This window comes from Arvicola amphibius, chromosome 5 (genome assembly GCF_903992535.2).
Source record: "Arvicola amphibius chromosome 5, mArvAmp1.2, whole genome shotgun sequence".
NCBI classification, from domain to species: domain Eukaryota; kingdom Metazoa; phylum Chordata; class Mammalia; order Rodentia; family Cricetidae; genus Arvicola; species Arvicola amphibius.
Window position 1 is genome coordinate 44450758 of NC_052051.1, and position 21297 is coordinate 44472054.

Genomic DNA, 21297 nt, shown 5'->3' on the forward strand with positions numbered 1-21297 from the left:
AAGTCCCAGTACAGTCAAGGCTAACAGAGAAACTGTCTCGAAAAATAAAAATAAAATAAGTAAAGAAATATTTTTTAATATTTATTTAACTTTATTGTATGTGCATTTGATATGAAGGTGTCAGATTCCCTGGAACTGGAGTTACAGACAGTTGTGAGCTACCATGTAGTTGCTTGGAACTGAATCTGGGTCCTCTGGGAAAGCAGCCAGTGCTCCTAACCGCTGAGCCATCTCTCCAGTCCCAAGCAAAGAATCTTACTGAAATTTCAGAAAACCGTAAGAACCAAAGTTCCTAGGAATAGATTATACAAAGGTAAGCAGTGCTCTTCACCAGTAACATGAGTATTAGAAGACAAAGGTACATAGGCTCCAAAAAAAGAAAGGGAAAGATTTAAAAGCGTTAGCCAGTCAACCAGCTTTCAAGCAGGAATTCAAAACAAAATTCACACACAAGGACTGCTAGCCAAACAAAGTCTCTGATTCATGTAAATGCACAACAGCATAATTTTACATTGCCAAGAGCTGTAAGAAAGACTTTACCCATTAGCTATAAGCAGAGGAATAAATGCATGCTAACTTTAAGATCTAAAATACTTACACAATTTCAACAAAGGACATCAAGGAGGAAAGTAGGAAAGTAAACGCAGCACGTCTGTCTTGTAGGGAAAGGAAAGAGAAAAAGACTGAGCAACTGGAGACAAGAACAGAAAAGGGACGCTTTAAAACAAAACCAAAAAAAAAACAAACAAAAAAAAAAGATGCAGCTGTAACCCTAGTACTCGGGAGGCAAAGGCAGGGGGATCATTGCAAGTTCAAGACCAGTATGATTACATGTCGAGTTCCAGGCCAGCTAGTACTTCATGGGACCCCATGTCAAAAAATTAAAAAATAAAATAATAATAATACTTAATAATAATAATAATAATAATAAAAGCAGCTCCAGAAGAGAGAAGGAACATGAAATTTTTCAAATAACTAGATACAGGTAATAAATCTGTTTGAGGGTGAGGATAGCCAGGAGATCCAACCCAGGGTCTCACATACTGTAATGTGAACATTCCACCACTTAGATTTTCCCCCAGCCCTAAAAAATTTTGCAGGTTTTCACCAGAGAGAAATTAATTTGAGTAGATATGCTAACAAACATTAATGATTTAAACATGCAATGGATACATGAGTCAAAACATCACACAGATCTCTGTAAACAGGAATTTTTTTTTTTTTTTTTTTTTTTTTGGTTTTTCGAGACAGGGTTTCTCTGTGGCTTTGGAGCCTGTCCTGGAACTAGCTCTTGTAGACCAGGCTGGTCTCGAACTCACAGAGATCCGCATGCCTCTGCCTCCCGAGTGCTGGGATTAAAGGCGTGCGCCACCACCGCCCGGCTGCTAACAGGAATATTTTTACACACAGCTAAAACAAACTTTAAGCTAGGTATGGTGGCACAAGCATGTAATTCTAGTGCTCAAGAGGCTGAAGTTGGAAGAGGACCACTGTAGGTGGACTTTTCTTTCCTCATCGCCAGTTCCCAAATAACCAGCACAGGTACTTAGTATCAATTATAAATGTTCAGTTTAAACCAAAAAACAACTACTAATCTCAAAATATTTTACTCTGGTATGGACTTTGGTTTACTGATACAAATTTAAAGTTATTTTTACTATACTATATGTATGTTTCTACTCGTTTGGGGTATTATGCTTATGCAACTCAATTAAAAAGTAAAGTATAATTAAGAAATACAGATTAATAGTCATCTATTATTGTCAAACTTAGTTAGGTTAGGTATGTTTTCAAGGTCATAAAGAGATATTTAAATAGATGATTTTCAAACACTTCAAAGACCTACAGAATATGGCATTTAATATGTTTAATAACCTAAAGCTTTTCTTTGCAGTGAGACATGTCTGCTACTGAAAGCACCAATCTACTTCAGAGAAGATAATGGGCATTGAAGAAACTTTGTATAGAGTTTATAGCAAAAGCTAGCCATTTCAGGGGAAAAAACAAACAAACAAACAACAACAACAAAAAAAAAAAACCATGTCCTTGTCTCAACTGCTGACAGTATACTGTCCTAATTGGACCAGAAGGACACAAAAAAGGCAACTGTCAAACTTTGCCAAGGCAAGGTAGGACAGTCCTTCAAAATTCCCTGCTTCTCAGAAATGTGTCGGATATACAAGACCTTTAGCCAAAGATAGATACCCCAACATTAAAGAAAAACCTAGGGTAACTGACTGTCCTGGTAGCAAGCAAGATGTCCTTGCAGTTAGGTAACATTTCATCCTTCTGGGGTCTTTAATTAATTTGAAGACTAGATAGTAATAGCTGAAGTTTTCCTTAGTTATGATAAAAGGTTAATTAGGTATAAAAACTTTAGAGTCATAAAAATAACAGAATATTTTCCCTAAATTTGCCAAATACAAATGGGCTGGATATTATAACTGTAATTCTTACTTAATAACTGTTTTTGTTACATATAATTTTACTATGTTAAGTTAAAACCTTCCTTTTTAATTAAATAAAAGGAGAATTGCTGTGGAATAACCTCATTGGTTAATAAGGCACCAACTGACCAGTAGCCAGGCAAGAAGTAGGCAGTCAAACTGAGAATGCTGGGAAGGGTGGAGTCAGTAGAGTCATGAGGAGACAAAGAGGGAGCAAGACATGCTGGTAAAGCAAGACAGGTAAAGCCACGAGTCACATGGCAATACATAGATTAATAGAAATGGGTTAAGTTATAAGAGCTAGTTAGTAATAAGCCTGAGTTACCAGCCGAGCATTTGTAATTAATATTGAGCCTCTGTGTTGGTTATCTGGGAACTGATGGGCAAGAACAGAAACTTCCATCTACAAGTCCAACGACAGTCTGGGCTACATAGTGTAAGCCTATGTCATCAAAGAAAAATATAGGTATATAATGACATGTACAACTTCAAGTGCTAGAAAAATAAAGCAGACTAGACCTAGAGTGGGCAGAAGCAAGCCAGGCATGGTAAAGCATGTCTGCAACCTTAGCACTCTGGAGGCTGAACAGGAGGAGCATTACCACAATATCCAGGGTAGTGAGGGCTATAAAGCACAACAGTGGGGGGGGAGGGAGGACAAGAGCTGGAAAGCTGATTCAGTGGTTGGAGCACCTGCTGTACAGGAGTAGAACCTAAATTAGTAGCCCAGCACTCAGGTAAAAGGGTGTTTGTTGCTGCACAGATGTCTATTCCCCCATCACTGTGGAGGGTAGAAACAGGAGGATGTTGAGGCTTGCTGGCCACCAGCACCAGCCTAGGTCCAAGTTCAGTGAGACCCTGTTTCAAAAAAAAAAAAAAAAAAAGGCAAGCGATACAGAACAAGACACCCAATGTCTTCTTTTGACCTCCACACCTGTAGGTGCATGCATACCTACACATACGTGTGTACATGTACACACCAAAAGGAAGATATAAATAAAAACAGGAAAAATATTGTGCATAAAGCTACAGTACTACTGATCAATAATAAAATGAAGTCTTGGAAAAGTCATTAAAACAGAAAATAAGTAGCTTTTGAATACATACATTTTTGCAAGCCTACTAGTGCATTCCCATTCTTGAAACTCTCTTCTCTTAAACTGTTTCTATTAAAATTTCTACTAAAATAATACTAATAATAGTAATAATAATAACAATAATAATACTCAAGAGTCAGAGGAAGGTAGATCTCTGGGTTCAAGGCCAGTCTGGTCTACAGAGCAAGTTCCAAGACAACCAGAGTGTTGAGATACACATAGAAACCCTGTTGTAAAAATGAAATAAACAGATGGATGCATGCATGCATGCATACATACATACATACATACATACATACATACGTAAACAGTGACGGGGCTAGGAACGTAAGAGCTCAGTGGTAGAGTGCTTGCCTAGAATGCATGAGGTGAGGTGGGGGTGAGATATTCTAGTAACTAGTAGCTTCATGTGTATGACTAGGTGTGAACATGGGAGCCAGGAGTCAACACTGAGTATCTTCCTCAGTCATTTGTTCACCTTAGTGTGTGAGTCTCTCACTAAACCCAGAACTTAAGCTTTTGTGTATACTGGCAAGCCCCAATCTTAGACCTGCATCATGCTTTTAAAAGTGGGTGCTAGGGATACAAATCAGGTCCCCATCTCTGCACAAGCACTTTATAACTGAGCTATTCCCAGTTTCTCTACAAATTAATTAATTTACAAAGTCAAAGATGAAAAAGTTCATATGGAGAGACTTCAAAATTAAGTATCTTTGTAACCAAAGTTTAAAAGGGATCCTAAGATTAGTTGGGGGGGGGGGGTGACGACAACTCATAAAAAGTTTGCTCAAGCCGGGCAGTGGTGGCGCACGCCTTTAATCCCAGCACTCAGGAGGCAGAGGCAGGCGGATCTCTGAGTTCGAGGCCAGCATGGTCTACAAGAACTAGTTTCAGGACAGGCTCTAGAAACTACAGGGAAACCCTGTCTCGAAACGCCCCCCCCCCCAAAAAAAAAAGTTAGCTCAAGAGACAGAAGCTAACTCCATGGGTAAAGTACTTACTATAAAATCTGGAAGTTATAGGCCTTAGTCCCCAGCACACATGAAAGAAGTTGAGCACCTCAACTCCCATCTGCAGTCCCAGCATTCCTAAAGGTAAGTGGGAGGCAGAGACAGGAGAATCCCCAAATATTCATGGGCCAGCTAGCAAACAAAGGGAACCTGTCTCAACCAAAATGGAAGACAAGGACCCAAACTCAAGATTGTCCTCTGACCTCCACCCCATGCCATGGCCCACACATGCCTGCACACGTGCACACGCGCACACACAAATCATATACCCACAACAAAAGGTTTTAAATACTTCACAATGAAGAAGGAAAAAAAAAACATGAAAATCAAAAGCACTAAAAATCTTTATCATGTGGATGGGGGGAGGTGGGCAGAGAAGACCTTTTGGTTTCCAAACAAACCTAGGAACACTTAAAACACAACCAGCTCCACTCAACCAATATTCCCCAAAAGTCAAAGAGCCTCTTTTCTAAATTAGTATTGACAAGCTACAAAAAGCTTTGTTTTCTAGACTAATAAAATTTAAGGATATCCCATGATTGGCAATGAGTCCAAAAATCACCAAGTTCCAAAGAGCTCCCTCCCTCGTGAGCTATATCATATAGTCATCTTCAAAGAGCTTTTCCTCCACAACACCAAGGAGGACTCTGACCCATACTTCCTAAACACCAGTACAATTTACTGTATATATATTACCAAAATGTTTTACTGTATGTCATTATATCTCAAACAAATTTTTAAAGTTTCACTAAGCCTACTTTTCCACCTGGAAATTGAAAGAAGGGGAAAGTGGCTTAGTGAATAAAGACTTATGTTCTGCAAGCACAAATCCCTAAATTGCACATAAAAAAAAAAAAAAACCTCAGCATAGCCATGCATGCATGTAACCTCAACATGAGGGGATGGAGACCAGTAGGTCCCAAGAATTCACTGGCTAGCCATCCTTGCTGATAGGGTCAGCATCCTGTTAGTAAGAGACCCTGACTCAAACAATCAACAGCAATAGAAGACACCTTAAGTTCTGCTCAAGACTATGTGGACATTTGAATTCTCACTTGCACACACCACACACATCTCTCTCACAAAAAAAAAAAAACAAAACAAAAAAACAACAACAACAAAAAAAAACCTGCTACCTCATTGGATAATGAGGCCTAAATAAAATACCTGGGACAGAGTGTCTAACAAACACCTAAAAATTGGTAGTGGTAGCTATTATTAGCATCTTGCTGCCATCATTTTTACCTATTTAAAGTAATGCTAAAACTGCCAAATATTTGCCAGGCAAGAACTCTGAGTTCCATCTTTACATTTTTTTGTTTGTTTATTTTTGTTTTTGTTTTTCAAGACAGGGTTTCTCCGTGTAGCTTTGGAGCCTATTCTGGAACTGACTCTGTAGACCAGGCTGGCCTCAAACTCAGAGATCTGCCTGCATCTGCCTCCTGAGTGCTGAGATTAAAGGCATGCGCCGCCACCATCCAGCTTATATCCCAGATGAGTCTTGAATCCACCGTATAGCCAAAAATGACTTCAACTTCTTACTTCTCATCCTCCTGTCTTGTCCCCCTTAGTGCTGGGATTATATACAGGTGCCACCACACCTGGTTTATACAATCCTGGAGATCAATCAGGGATTTCTGCATGCTAGGCAAGTACTCAACCAAATAGCTATGGCCCCAGCCTTTGTAATTTATTTTCTCTATTCTCTTGTGCCAACAGCATGTGTGTGGAGGCTATAGGACAACTTCTCAGGAGTCAGTTCTCTTCTTCCACTTTACTGAGACAGGGACTCTGTTCTTGCTTCTAGCCGATTCTACTGTCTCTGCCTCCCATCTCGCTGTAGAAAGGCTGGGATTACAGAGGGTTCTGGGCTCATGAACTCAACTATACCACTTCCTAAGAGTATCAAAACTGGGGGCTTGCTGACTGCTAAGCTAATGTTCTTTCACAGAAGGAGGTGGTAGGAAGGGTCACTGGATCCTCACCTGAGTATCCAACCACTAATCCCAGTCATCTGTATCCAATGCTGTGCTAACTGCACATGGCTCCTTGGGGGGGGGGGGGCTAGTCTTAGGGAAGCCATCATCCATGCTAAGTCCACACCTTGCAATGTGGCTTTTAGGCTGTAGAATACCCTAGTTAGCTCACTGATTCCTCAGTGTGAACTTTGGTTTGTCATTAGAACCTTAGGACAAAATGGGGAGAGGCTGCCTTCTCCATTCAGGGCAAAATTTCTCACAACACATGACAAGTAATTTTACCCACTACACCATCTCCCTGGCAAGTCCTGAAATTTTAAAATATCTTTATTGAGTATTTTCTCATCCTGTGAGAGAACACCCACCTGATCTAAAATCTTTAAAGAACTTCTGGCTCAGTAAGACGGCAGTAATTAGTGGCACTTACCACTAAGCCTAACAACCCAAGTTCAATCCCCGGAACCCACAAAGTGGAGGGGGAGAACCAACTCCTGTAACTTTTCCTCTGACTTCCACACATGCACCACAGCACATGTGCCCATACACTTACAACATTAATATTATTTTTCCAGACTTATTTTATTATTTCATGTTTATGAGTGCTTTGCTTGACCATGTGTGTGTGCACTTCTTGTGTGCCTGGTGCCCTGAGAGGTCCAAAGAAGGCAAATCCTCTGGGACTAGACTTACAGACAGTTGTGAGCCACAAAGCAGACCCTCTGCAGAAGAAACAAATGCTCTTGACTGCTGAGCCAACATTCCAGCCCAAATTTATGTAATAATACTTTACATTTCTCACACATGCACCTCATCTCCTTTCTCATTCAGAAGCCTAGGATGAATCCAGTCTGGAAACCACACTGTTCAAGCAACATGTGGAATAGAACAGTATTATAAATCATGACCACAGATCACAAAACAAATTAGCTCCTACTAGTTTCAGCTGCCTTAGAAAAGTAGTATAAGCTCAGCATAGTGGTTCATGTCTTTGGTCCCAGCACTCAGGAGGCAGAGGTAGGCAGGTATCTGTGACTTCAAAGCCTGGTCTACATAGCGAGTTCCAGGACAGCCAGGGCTGTGTAGAGAGAACCTGCAGTAATTATTTCATTTGTATTTTAATGAAGTTTGCCTGAAGACCAGAGAGTAATACAGCCACCCTAGTCAGTCTTACAGACCAGGCAGTGGTGACACACACCTTTAATCCCAGTAGTCACACTAGTTGCCATAGAAACTGGGCAGTAGTGGTGTAAACCTTTAATCCCAGCCCTAGAGAAGACTATAAGGTGGGAGGAGACAGCTCTCAGACAGTTTCATTCTGAAGATTTCTGGAAGCAGACTCAATCGCCATTTTGTACTGAGGTAGAGGTAAGAGCCAGAGGCTGGCTGTTTTGCTTTTCTGACCTTCAGGTTAAACCCTAATATCTGTCTCTGGATTTTTATTAATTGTGCTATAAGAAGCTGTCTTTAAAGAGAAAAAATAAAAAAGATAGGAAAGGAGAGAGGGAGGGAGAGGAAGGAAGAAAAAGAAAGAAACAAAATAAGGGTTTCTAACCTCAGGTGGCTTCTCTCAATAAAGAATTATTTAGTTGTCAGAGGACTCTCTCAGAGCTACGGCTACAGTACACTCTTGGAAGGGTTCAGCAGCCAATAGGCTGTGCTCTCCATGCAGCAGGGTATCCCTGGGTAGTACAGAAGATCAAATGGATATAAGAACAGTCAATACCTTGTTTGAATCCTGGAGTGTGGTCTTGCTTGTAATCTTAGCATTCAGGAAGCTGAGGTGGATAAATCATGAGTTCAAGGCTAGCCTGGGCTACCTTAGACCATATCGCTAACAATTAAAAAAAATTGTTTCTTCAGCAGGTTCATTATCTGAAATACAGTTTTTCATGATTTATCAGACAATCAGATAACGCAAAGAAAAAGAATATGACCAATATCAGACACCATATTAAAAAAATAAATCAGAGGCTGGCAGGAGAGCTCAGTGAGTACAGACACCTCCTTCCAAACCTGACCAAGTTCAATCCCCAGGATTCACCAAGTAGGAGAAAACCAATTTCCACAGGTTGTCCTGTGAACTCCCCATATATGCCTTTCACTTGCACACAAATATATACACACCAAAATAAATAAGTAAATAAATATAAGTAAATAAATGCCTGTGGTTTGTTTAAACTTGCTAAAAAAAAAATAAGGGATGTAGCTCAGTGTGCAGAGTTCTTGCCTACCATGCAGAAAGCTCTGGGTTCAAACCCCAGCACCAGATAAAGCAGACCTGGAAACAGAAAAAAACTGTGATCCCAGCCTCCAAGAGGTAAAGATAACCAAGTCTAAGGTCATTCTCAGCTAAGCTTAACTACACAGCTAAGAATTAGATTGGGAAACATAAAACACAGTCCCCCAAAAATAAACCCAACTTTTGTCTGCTTAGTGTCTTCAAAAAAGTTCTGAGGCCACTTTAATATAACATGCACAACCCAAATGTTTTTCAGAATTGTCTCTGAATAGCTTGGATCTGAATGACTTTTGTTTATAAAGCCACTTTTTTTCCCTTTCAAGACAATGTCTCTCTATGTAACCCTGGCTGTCCTGGCACTCACACTGTAGATCAGGCTGGTCTTTCAACACAGGGATCCACCTGCCTCTACCTCCAAACTACTCAATCAGATGAAAAGCATGGGCCACCCACACCTGGCGAAGGCAGCTTCTTCAACACCTCTTCATATCTGTTTTGTTTTGAGACAGGGTTTCTGTGTGTAGCTGTCCTGGAACTGATCTGCAGACCAGACTAGCCTTAAACTCACAGATCCGCCTGCCTCTGCCTCCCAAGGGCTAGGATTAAAGGTGTGAACCACCACCTCTCCAATTCTTATTCCAACCACTAAATTGGGCCCTGAAATCTGTTCTAACTCTACATCATTCATATACGAGAAAGTACAAATGCAAACTAAAGTTCATGTGTGTAGCTCCTCGGGTGCCTTCTACTTTTTGAGACAGTGACTCTCATTGGCCTGAAACTCTACCAAATAAGTTAGGCTTAACTAGGAATCTGCCTACATGGATGGCCATCACTGTATTACAGGCACATGCCAGTGCGCCCAGCTTTTTACCTGGGTTCTGGTGATTTGAACTTGGGTCCTCATACTTCTGAAGCAAGCAATTTACTGTAGGTCATTTTTTTTATGTTCAGTACTTGGCAATCACAATTTTTCCCCTCAAGACAGCCTTGAACACAAAAGATCATGTTTGCGTTTGGCCTAAAGCAATGAAAAACAACAACAACAACAAAAAACCAGTAAGACAAACAATTCAGTAAAAGAGAAGAGCAGAAGCACAAAGGCTAAAATTCCTAACTTCCATTTCTATTCCACCAGAGTAGCCACCTGTCACTGGGCACCATTCCAGTGAAACAGGCTACCACCACATACATACCTCACGGGTGCTCTGAAGGCTGAACTGATCCTAAGTAATACTCCAGATACTGTGTCCAGTAGCCACACCAACCATCTACATATGGCTAATTGTCACATTAAACCTCTAGAATTGACACTCATGTCAAATCACGTAATACAAGACCACAAAGAAATTGTTTTCGTGTTGCTTAAGAATCAGGAGCTTGGTGCATAGGCTGTAATCTCAGAACTTGGGAGGTAGACAAGAGGATCAGGAGTTCAAGGCAATCTTAGACTGTCTCAAAACAACAAAACTTGGGTGCTTGGACTGGGAATATTATAATATACCCAGTGACAGAACACGTATCAACATGTACAAAGTCCTGTGCTCAAACCCACTACTGGAAGATGAAGGCCCAAGAGGAGCATGGTAGTGGCACACCTGTAATCCCAGCACTAAGGTGACTGCAGCAGGAGGACTGTCCTGGGTCCACCCTGGCTATACAGCAATTCTCTTAGATTAAAAACAAACAGGGGCTGCAGAGATGGCTCAGCAGATAAGAGGAATGGCTGCTCTTCCACAGGACCGGAGTTCAATTTCCAGCACCCATATGGCAGCTCACAACTGTCTGCAACCCAGCTCCAAGTGATCTGAGACCCTCACACAGACATGCAAGCAAAACACCAATGCACATAAAAGAAAAATAAATAAAATAAAAACAAACAAAAAACCAGGTACACCAGGGTCAGTGAGATGGTTCATTGAGTGACTCCCCCTGCCAATCCCAGAACTAGGGAAAGTTGTCCTCTGATACACACGCTCACCCATACACATTCACATAAGTAAATAAATGTAATTTTAAAAATTTAAATCAAGTAAACGTCTTCTTTTTTTATATATTTTTTTTTAACAGGGTCTTAAAACTCCTGATCCCTCGGCCTTCACCTCCCAAGCGGCTGGTATTTTCAAATCTCTTGCAAAGTGAAAATGACTAGATTTACATTATATATATATATATATATCAACTCTCCAAACTTTCCACGACAAAACAGCTATATCCAATCACACAAATCACTGATAAAAAACAACTGGGCAGTTGGGCTGGGCACAAACTATCCAACACAGACCTGAATATCAAGCCACTTTCCGTAACTCTCACAGCCTGCATTAATCATTTACCTTCCTCGTGGTAATCTGACAACCAAGTCTTCACCACACGTAAAACGCAGCTATGCTGTAAAGTATTACCGTATCCTATTACAGTATCAGGACAACTGACACTTTAAACAATAGTAAATACACCAGGCAACACACACTCACAAAGAGTGAGAAACCGATTCTCTGGAAAGAGTTAACTCTCTAGGCAAAACTGAGGAACAAGTCGACAACCATCCAAAGAAAAGGCCTTAGGGCACAGAACGCTACAGCTGAAACCGGAATTCCCGCGAACTGGAGGAAGGAAAATGGGGGGAACCTCTGGGTGCGAGATGACCTGAATTCTCTCGGGAAGAAAAGCAAGCAAGAGGCGTACCGACCCAGAGTCGAATTTTAGGCCCGTGGCGCTTCAGGGAGGGGCGGAAACAGTTAACCATTTTCTAGTGAGCTCGAAATCGCCAAATAAAAGGTCTGGGAGAGGAGGCGCCTTCTCAAGACGAAAACCGAGGCATTCTCCGGAGAAGAACGGTCCAGGAGGCGGGAAGGGGGGGGGAAGCGGCGGGGACCCGAAGCGCGGGCACCGCTCGCGCGCAACAACGACCGGGGCACTTACGCGGCCGCCTCTTCCGGAGGCCCTCGCCGCGCGGGCGGACGACCGAGGCGGTGCCGCTGAGGGAACCAGGCCGCTCCCGTCTCACGCCCTCCGCCGCCCCGGACCCCGGCGGCGCCGCGCTACTCGCCCGGCGCCTGAGCGGCTCCCGCCTTCGCGCTTCGGCATCAGCGGACGCCGACTCGCCGGCCGTGGCTGAGGTGGCAGCAGCCCTGCCCTGGCGCTCCATAGGCGCGCCGAGCCGGCCCGCTCCCATCCGCAGCAGCCGACGCTGCCGCCCGAGCCAGCCCCCCAGCGCCGCCTCGCCGTCTTCGCGCAGCCCGCTGAGCGCAGGCGCACGCGGGCTGCAGCCGCTTCCGTTGCGCCAACGTGGAGCGAGCCAATCCGAGCTGACTTAGGGCGAGTGGCAGGTCTGTCGTCCAATCGGCTTCCAGACTCGAGCCGCGGGTTACCGCGCTGCCACCCAATGACAGGCATTCAGAGCAACTGAGCGGAGCAGGCTAGGAGCGATGGCGGCGGCCCACGAAGGACTTGAGCGAGGGGCGCCCCCTTTTGCGCAAACACGGGACGGGTGGGCCGGTCGGCTCCCTTTCTCTGTAAAACTCTCCCGGGACGTCGCCTAGTCTCCTCGCTGCCGGGAGCCGGCGCTCGTGAATCGCGCCTTCTTTCGGCCCGGTAGAGCCCCCGAAGCCACTAGTAGCCAGTGTTAGCAGAAGGAAGGACTTTGAGCCGCGTCACACCTTAGCTTTTGTGTCTGGGTCTGTTTCTATAGCTGCGGTAGGGGCCCAAAAACCATCCGTACTGTACAGGCACCATCTCTTTGTGTTTTGGCTACTATCCTTCATTCCCGTACCAGAAGGAAAGAAAAGACTGGGGTTGGTCTCCATGGCAACTGGCGGGAGGAGGTGGATTCTAAATCCTTCACTTACCTCCAGTCTGAAGGAGGCGGTGTGAAGGCCTGGAAGTTGGGTTGGGTTGTGTGTCTGTCTGTGTATCTACCTTCGTTTGTAGTCCATGGCGGTGTGAAGGCTTGAAAGTTGGGTTGGGTATGTATGTGCGTGTTTGTTTCTGAGCTTTTTTGCTTGCATGTATGTCTGTGGCCCATGATGGTGTGAAGGCCTGGAAGTTGGTGTGTGTGTTTGAGCTTTTTGCATGCATGTATGTCTGTGCTCCGTATCCGTGCTCGCCAAAGGCAGAAAAGTCCTTGGGATTCACCACAGGGTCCTAGGTACCTAACCCCGGCCTCTGCAAGAATAGCAAGTGCTCTTAATCACTGACTAAACGCTCCAGCCCCTTGGGTTGGCATTTTGCAGAAGCCTTTTCCCCTTTTATGTGTGTGTTGGAGAAAAAAGAATTTGGCAGCTAGATTTGGTGGTGGTGGTGTTGTCTTTTCTAACAGTCCCAAGGTTCCCTCATATAACAGGCTCTTCCCAACATCCCCCACTACCAAAGGCTGCCCTGACTCTGGAAGCATTCCTACCCAGCTATACCCCTAAGGCATCCCTCAATTTGAAGTGACAGGGGCTTTCCCACAATTTCCTAAGTACCTTTTCTGAGAGGCAATAGTGTCCCCCTAGTGACAGCCCTTTTATCTTCACTTACTCCATCATTAATAGTACCAGACTAAGCTTCTTTTGGGTCTGTGGAATAATAGTCCCATGTTCACTCCAAACTAGTGCCCCACGATGTAGGACTAACTCTGGAAACCCTATTTCCTATCTTGAATTTTCAGCTCCTGCAGGATAACACCCCATGCAGATCTAACAAGAATCAAGAATACCCATAGCAGAGCTGAAGAGAGCAATCAACAGTTACCAGCAGAGGACCAGGATTTGATTCCCAGAACCCACATGGCGCTGACAACCCTCAGTAACTCCAGAGGATTTCACTCTCCTGGCCCTCCTGGAGTACCAGGCACCTACATGCTGCCCAGTCACCCTGTCTCTCTCTCACATGTAGCCACTGTGCCAACCCAAAGCACTAGGCTAGGGCCTGAGAAGAGCAGCTTCTACACTTTAGGAATTACCACTAAAATATGCAGGTATCATTGGAATTCTGAATTACCTGCAACCAATAAAGATGAGACAAAGTAAGAAGCATCAAAGCCATACTACTGAACATAGCAGCCTCCCTTCCTCCTCTGGGCTGATCATCCTGCAGTGTTTATTGGCTCTACAAGCCCAAAATGCTTGCTATCACAGAAGAAACTGCATTCTTGCTTCCAGTGTTGTGTGCAGATTGGTTATCTGGCTGTTGCCTCCAGTGCCTCCCACAGTCTGTGGCAACTGAACACACCTCCCCACTTGCTGATAAGGTCAAGGTCTTCTTAGCTAATCCAGCTACCTTTGTGGCCACTGCCCTCATGGCAACAGCTACCACTACTTCTCCTGCTTCTGCAGCCTCAATCAAAACTAAAGCCAAGAGAGAGTCAGGGGAGTCAGACATGGATGTGGGGCTTTGACAAATTACAAAACTCCAACCAATTCAGCCAGTTTTATTTGTACAGGATGGAAATCAAGGCTTAGATTTGAGTGATGAGGCAATTATTTAGAAACACAAATTTTAAAAATGACGGAGAACTGGTGATAAAAATCCGCTAGAGAGTGCTTAGTGTGGAGAGGCCTTGGATTTAGGCTCCCAGCATGGGAGGAAAAGATAAACTATTCTCTGCCTTTGTAATTAAAAGAAGGCACAAACCGGGCAGTGGTGGTGCACACCTTTAATCCCAGCACTCGGAGGCAGGCAGATCGCTGAGTTCGAGGCCATCCTGGTGTACAAGAGCTAGTTCCAGGACAGGCTCCAAAGCTATGGAGAAACCCTGTTTTGGCAAAGAAAAAAAAGGGCACAGATTGTAGCCAAGCATGGTAGTCCATGCCTATAATTCCAGCATTCAGGCTTCCAAGTTCAAGGTAGCTATATAGGAATACTCTGTCTCAAGAAGAAAATGGACAGCACAGATAGAAGTTTCAATAAATTAGTGAAAACCCCTAGCTTTTTGAAACAGCATTTTTTTTAACTACATGATTCTGGTGGCCTCAAACTCATGAGGTAAGGAAATTAGGAGTAACTTAGCTGGCCTTAGGGTTTTTTTTTTTTTTTTTTTTTTTTTTTTTTTTTTTTTTTAAAGATTTATTTATTATCTATTCAGTGTTCTGCCTGCATGTATCCCTGCAGGCCAGAAGAGGGCACTAAATCTCATTATAGATGGTTGTGAACATATGTGGTTGCTGGGAATTGAACTCAGGACCTTTGGAAGAGCAGGCAAAGCTCTTAACCACTGAGCCATCTCTCCAGCCCCAGGGTTTTTTTAAGGTACAGTTGGGCTGGGCTGGAGAGATGGCTCAGTGGTTAAGAGCATTTGTTGATCTTGCAGAGCAACAGGGTTCAGTTTCTAGCACCTACGTGGTAGCTCACAACTATCCAGAGGAATTAGACTTCTGCACTCTTCTGACCTCTGCAGGCATCAGACACACCCATGGTACACAGACAAGCATGCAGGCAAACACTCATACACATAAAATTAGAATAAAGAAGTACTATCAGTGAAAACAGGCTGGAGGATCATGCCTGGCTATCATGGGATGGCAAGGTAGTACTGGTAATTATCAGGAAGCCTCAGCTAAAAATGTGGTCCTGTCTCGGGTTGCTGAAGTGTCCTCACAACATAGCAGCTGGCTTCTCCAGAGCCCGTGTCCTATGAGAAAATAGGCAGAGGTGACAGTGTCTTTTATGACATAGGCTGGGAGGTCATACTCCATTATCTATGCAATATCCTGTTACTAAACAGGCCAAATGTATTCAGTATGGATTGGTATCACACAAAACTATCAGGAAAGAGAAAACTCTTGGAAGCATCTGAGAGCCCACAGTCTGCCCTGGCCTCCCAGTGAGTCCAACCTCATTTCAAGTGATGAGACAAACCTGAGTTTCCACTGAGTTTTCATGCAGCTAAATCACAGCGTCATCGTAGAGTAAAAGATGATATTGTCTTAATTACTGTTAGAACCAAAATAGAATCATCCAAAAGAGGAGTTCTGGGACAATGTCCTAAACAGAAGGCCCTTGGCTTGGGTGAACAGAAGCCTAAAGACCATTATCTTCATGGAATTAACTAAAAGCCCAAATAAACCCTTCTCTCCAGAAGTTTCCTTGTTTTATCAAAGCAATGGAAAAGTAATACAGGGTTGCTCATCATTTCTAGGCCCTTCTATAGATTGTGTGTGTGTGTGTGTGTGTGTGTGTGTGTGTGTGTGTGTGTGTGTGTGTGTAAGCATGTATGTGAGGGGAGAAGAGGCTGAAGTAGAACTTGGATGTCTTTCCTCAGCTGAGCTCCACATCTTTCGTTGTTTGAGACCCAGTCTCTCACTGTACCTGAGGCTCACTGACTCGGCTTGGCTGGCCGTGGGCTTCAGAGAGCCTCCTGTCTCCACCTCATCCTCAAGGCAGGGGGAACAGACAAAGCACCATGTCATGATTTTTCTGTGTGTTCTAAGGAGATAAGCTCAGGTCTTTATGCCTGCATGGCAGGTACTTTACTGACTAGGCCGTCTTGCAAGCCTCAAACTCCATTTTTTAATAGAAAAACACATCATGAACTTATGGTAATATTTCCCCATTAATTTTTATAGCTGCTGACATTTAATATATCTGACTTAAATTTCTCTTATCTCATCCTAAACTTCAAGTTCTAACAACATTGGCACGTATCTGGTTTATCAATAAAAAGGTAGTGGTTTTAGAATTAAAATGTTAATTTTATTTTCAGTTCTTCATGTCCTTAGGACATACCATAGAGAGGATTGTTATATTTGAAAGTTACTTGAATTAATTCCTCTTCATGGAGATCAGCACACAATTGTTTTCCATTTCAACTCAATTCAATTTGAGAAGGATTTAATGCTAAAATTTAGTTCTGGGAATACACTGAGTTGGAAGAGTGCTTGCCTAGCATGCTAAAACCCTGGGTTCGATCCCCAGCACCGCATACATCAGGCACAGTGGAGCACATCTGTAATCCCAGTACTTAGAGAGAGAGGTAAGAGGCTCAGATGTTCGGTGTCATCCTTTGCTGTACGGTGAGTTCAAGGCCAGCCTGGTATACATGAGCTCCTGTTTCAATAAATAAATAGATAAATAAAAGTAAACAATATTTAAATTTAATTTTATAATTATGTAGACTGGTAACATAGTTTCCAGCATAAAATCGGTATATAGGTGTTATATTCAGAGACGCTGTTTCCATACTCCAGTCTTCTCTCTCTTTATATAGAAAATTACTGTGGTTAGGATGTGGTTTGTTCCCTTTAAATATTCCTGTATTAGAAGCATGGCCCCTAGAGTGACAGTATAGGAGACTAAGACCTTTGGCAGATGGAGTCAAGCTGAGTTTATAAGTGGATCCCTTTCCCCATCCTCATCTCTACCATCCTATCTTGCCATGTGATGACGACTCTTTTTTTGCTCCCACCATTGTTGGACACGAATTGATGCAGCCAAGGGACCCAGCTAACCTGTACCTGAACAGAAAAACTATGAGGTACTAATTGTGGTGGGTGTTTTTTGTTGTTGTTGTTGTTTTCTTTTATTTGTTTTGGAAGGGGGAAATTGGCATAATTTCCAATGGTTTAGTACTTAGACAGGTACACCTCTACTATAGTTTGAATGAGCATCCTGTTGTAGGAATTAATTCCGCCAATAGATTTGGAATACGGGTCTTAGGGCATGACTTCTTGTCTGCGGACATGATGTTTTATTTTGTGTGTGAGTGTTTATTTTTTTAAAAAAAAAATATTTATTTATTTATTATGTATACAATATTCTTTCTGCATGTATGCCTGAAGGCCAGAAGAGGGCACCAGACCCCATTACAGATGGTTGTGAGCCACCATGTGGTTGCTGGGAATTGAACTCAAGACCTTTGGAAGAGCAGTCAATGCTCTTAACCGCTGAGCCATCTCTCCAGCCCCGAGTGTTTATTTTTTTTTTTAATTTCATTTTACATTCCAATCACAGTTCTTTTACCCCTCCTCTTGTATTTTATTATATATAATAATATTATATATAATATCACAGAACAGGAACGAGAAGTCCAACCTCAGGTGTGTAACATGGGTGGTTTTTCTCTGGCTACCTAAAAGGTCATGCCCTAACCTGGTCCAACCTCTTAAAGGTTGTTGGCTGAAGGAGGTATATGCCCAGGAGTGGTTATTGCTAGTTCTTGAGGTGGACTGACTCCCAATTTTCTGAGAAACTGCCATACTGATTTTCAGAGTGGTTGTACAAGATTGCATTCCCACCAGTAGTGATTCCCTGACTCTACATTCTCTCCAACATAAGCTATCCTCAGTACTCTTGATCTTAGTCATTCTGACAGGGGTAATATGGTATCTCAAAGTTGATTTCAATTTCCCTGGTGATTAAGGATGTTGAACAATTTTTTAAATGTCTTTCAGCCATTTGAGATTCTTCTGCTGAGAATTCTTTAGCTCTGTACCCATTTTTTTTTTTTTTTTTTTGGTTTTGCGAGATAGGGTTTCTGTGTAGTTTTGGAGCCTTTCCTGGAACTAGCTCTTGTAAACCAGGCTGGGCCTCAAACTCACAGATTCACCTGCCTCTTCCTCCCAAGTACTGGGGTTAAAGGTGTGCGCCACCCCTGCCTGGCTCTGTTCTACTTTTTAAAAATTGGATTATTTTGTATTTTGATGTCTAGTTTCTTGAGTTATTTATATATTTTGGAGATCAGCCCTTTGTCAGATGTAAGGAAAGAGGGGGGTGGTCACTCCCTTGGTCTGGCACTGGCTTGGATGGCAGGAGCGGAGCAGGCAGCTTGCCGGTGGTGCTCTTTCCCCTTGGGAAATACAACTGTGGTGGCATATAAGCTGTCCCGTATCAGTGAGTGCTCTCCCCTATTATACATCTAAATAAATTCTTCTGAACCTCTCCCAGACTCTCACAGGTTCTCACCACAGCATCTCATAAAGACTGAGGTGTTAAAGACTAGTTTTTACACCTAGTGCCTGAAGGGCTAGAGAGATGACTCAGAGGTTAAGAGCACTGGCTGTTCTCCCAAAGGTCCTGAGTTCAATTCCCAGCAACCACATGGTGGCTCACAGCCATCTATAATGAGGTCTGATGCCAAAACTACACACACACACACACACACACACACACACACACACATATATATAAAGACTAGTGCCTGATGTGTTGGTTAGGTAGTGTCTTACTACTATGGTAAATAAGAGAAATAGTTTACAAGAAAAAAAGATTTATTTTGACTTGTGGCTATAAAGGTCTTAGTTTATGTATGGGTGGATCCATTACTTTGAACAAGGGACATGATAGAATGTCAAGTTATGAGAAAAAGATGTGCCTTAGGGAAGCCAAAATGAGAATGCCAGTCCTAGTGGATTTCCTCCTCGCATTTTATTCTCACAGGTCCCAGCCTACTGGATGGTGCAGCCAATGCTCCAGTCTTCTCCCTTGTTAAGCCCCTTAGAAATGCTCATACAAACTGGTGGCTGGTCTTTACTGTCAACTCTATTAGGTTGGGAACATCCTGTTGTAATTTGAATGTAATTGGTCCCCATAAGCTCTTAGGGAATGGCACTATTAGGAGGTGTAGCCTTGTTGAAGTAGGTGTGGCCTTGTTGAAGGAAGTGTGTCACTGTGGAGGCAGGCTTTGAGGTCACATAAATGTTCAAGCTACAGCCAATATCTCCATTCACTTCCTACAAATCAAGATATAGAACTCTCAGGTCCTTCTCTAACACCATGTCTGCCTGCATGCTGCCATGTCCTGCCATGATGATAATGGACTAGATCTTTGAAACTGTAAGCCACCCAATTAAATGCTTACCTTTATAAGAGTTGCCATGGTGATGGTGTCTCTTCACAGCCGTAGAAACCTTAAGACATACACATACAAATTGACGTCTGATAATCATTGTCAACTCAAATCGGTTTAAGTCACCTAGGAAACACACCTCAGGCATTACCTGTAAAAGTGTTTCCAGAAAGGTTTAACTGAGGAGGAAAGACCAGTACTGGATGTGGTGGTGGCCCATGCACTGGAATCCCAACTGAATACACGGGTGAAGTTTGGCAGAGCACCAGTGTTTATCCCTCCCTCTTCAATGTAGACACAGTCTGACAGTCACCTCACACTCCCGCCACCATGCTTCCCTGACCACTCTCAACCTGTAAACCCAAGTGACCCCTTCTTTCCTTAAGTTGCTTTTCTCAGGTGTCTTGTCACACCAATAAGAAACGAAACCAGTAGACCAGAAGTGTGCTTTACAGCAGCTCCCAGTCCAATCAAGTGGGCAAAGTGGACATCACACTGGGGGCAGATACTGTGGGCCAGCAGGAGGAAGGACCTCTGACATATTCCTGTCATGATGTGCCACCTGCCAGAGGTCCAAAGAGATGGTAGCCCCTTGATCATGACTGGAACCTCCAAAGCCAAGAGCCAAATGAACTGCTTATTTTTCTTTATAATTTTGTCTCAAGATTGCATTATTGGGATGGACAGTTGACCAATATAACCTAAAAAGGTGTAAGGAATGTTATTAGATTACTGAGGGAAAATGATAATGGCACGTGGCCAGTGGGATCCTGGCTCTGGTTTTTCCCTGTTCTCTATTTCCTCAGCGGTTTAGGTGTTTCATCTTGCATGTGGTTAAAACCCCAAAACCATAGGGTCCTCAATCAACTGAAACAGAGACCAAATTATTTGTACTGTCATGTCATTTATTGTCAGAAACTCAATTCATCCCAGCTTGGCCAGATTGCATCATAGGGTGCTAGAAGATATACCTCCAATTTCAGCGGGATGAAGGGCATCCACTCTCAGTCATTGTTCTTTGCCTTTATTTAAAACAAACAAACAAAGAAACAAACAAATAAACAAAAAAGTTCTTCAGAAACGCAGTCTCAGTCCCCACCCCTGGTCTTGCATTTCTATTAAAATTTGACAAACTCAGAGTTTTACATGTGTTCACATATTACCCATGTGGTTATGTCTTAGTTGTTGTTTTAATCTGTTTGCTTTTCATTTTGTTTTTGGTCAACTTGACAGAAGCTTCAGTTATCTGGGAAGAGGAGCCTCAATTAAGAAAATGCCTCTACCAGATGGCCTGTCTGTGGGGCATTTTCTTGATTAGTGATTGATGCAGGAGGACCCAATCCACTGGGGGTGGTGCCATTTCTGACTAGGTGGCCCTGGGTGGTATAAGAAAGCTGGATGAGGGTCTAGAGAGAAGACTCAGTGGGTAAGAGCACTTGCTACTCCTTCAGAGGACCCAGGTTCATTTCTAGCACTTATATTGGATGGATCACAACCATATATAAAGTCAACTCCCAGGAAACCTGATGTGTCATACCCGTGCACATATCCACATGCACACACATACCTTACATAACTAAAAGTAATGAAAATATTTTAAAAACCAACAGAAGTTAAAAAATAAAGCTGGCTGAGCAAGACAGAAGGAACAAGCCAACTTCTTCATGACTTCTGTCCACGTTCTTGTCTTGAGTTCCTGCCCTGATTTCCCTCAGTGATGGAGTGGGACCTCAGAGTTGTAAGAAGAAATAAACCCT

The 21297-nt window shown here is 43.0% G+C and overlaps 1 protein-coding gene across 2 annotated transcripts in view; it reads right to left on the minus strand.

Moving 5' to 3' along the window:
- Pank2 (pantothenate kinase 2) overlaps positions 1-11992 on the minus strand; it is a 33575-nt gene extending 21583 nt beyond the window's left edge. The window contains exon 1 of one of the 2 annotated variants that reach the window (XM_038329982.1): positions 11698-11992. In XM_038329982.1, coding sequence (XP_038185910.1) covers positions 11698-11950 — 253 coding nt within the window. In that variant the 5' untranslated portion in view covers positions 11951-11992. The remainder of the gene's footprint in view (positions 1-11697) is intronic. The other variant, XM_038329981.1, reaches the window with a different exon arrangement.
- Between the last annotated feature and the right edge of the window lie 9305 nt (positions 11993-21297).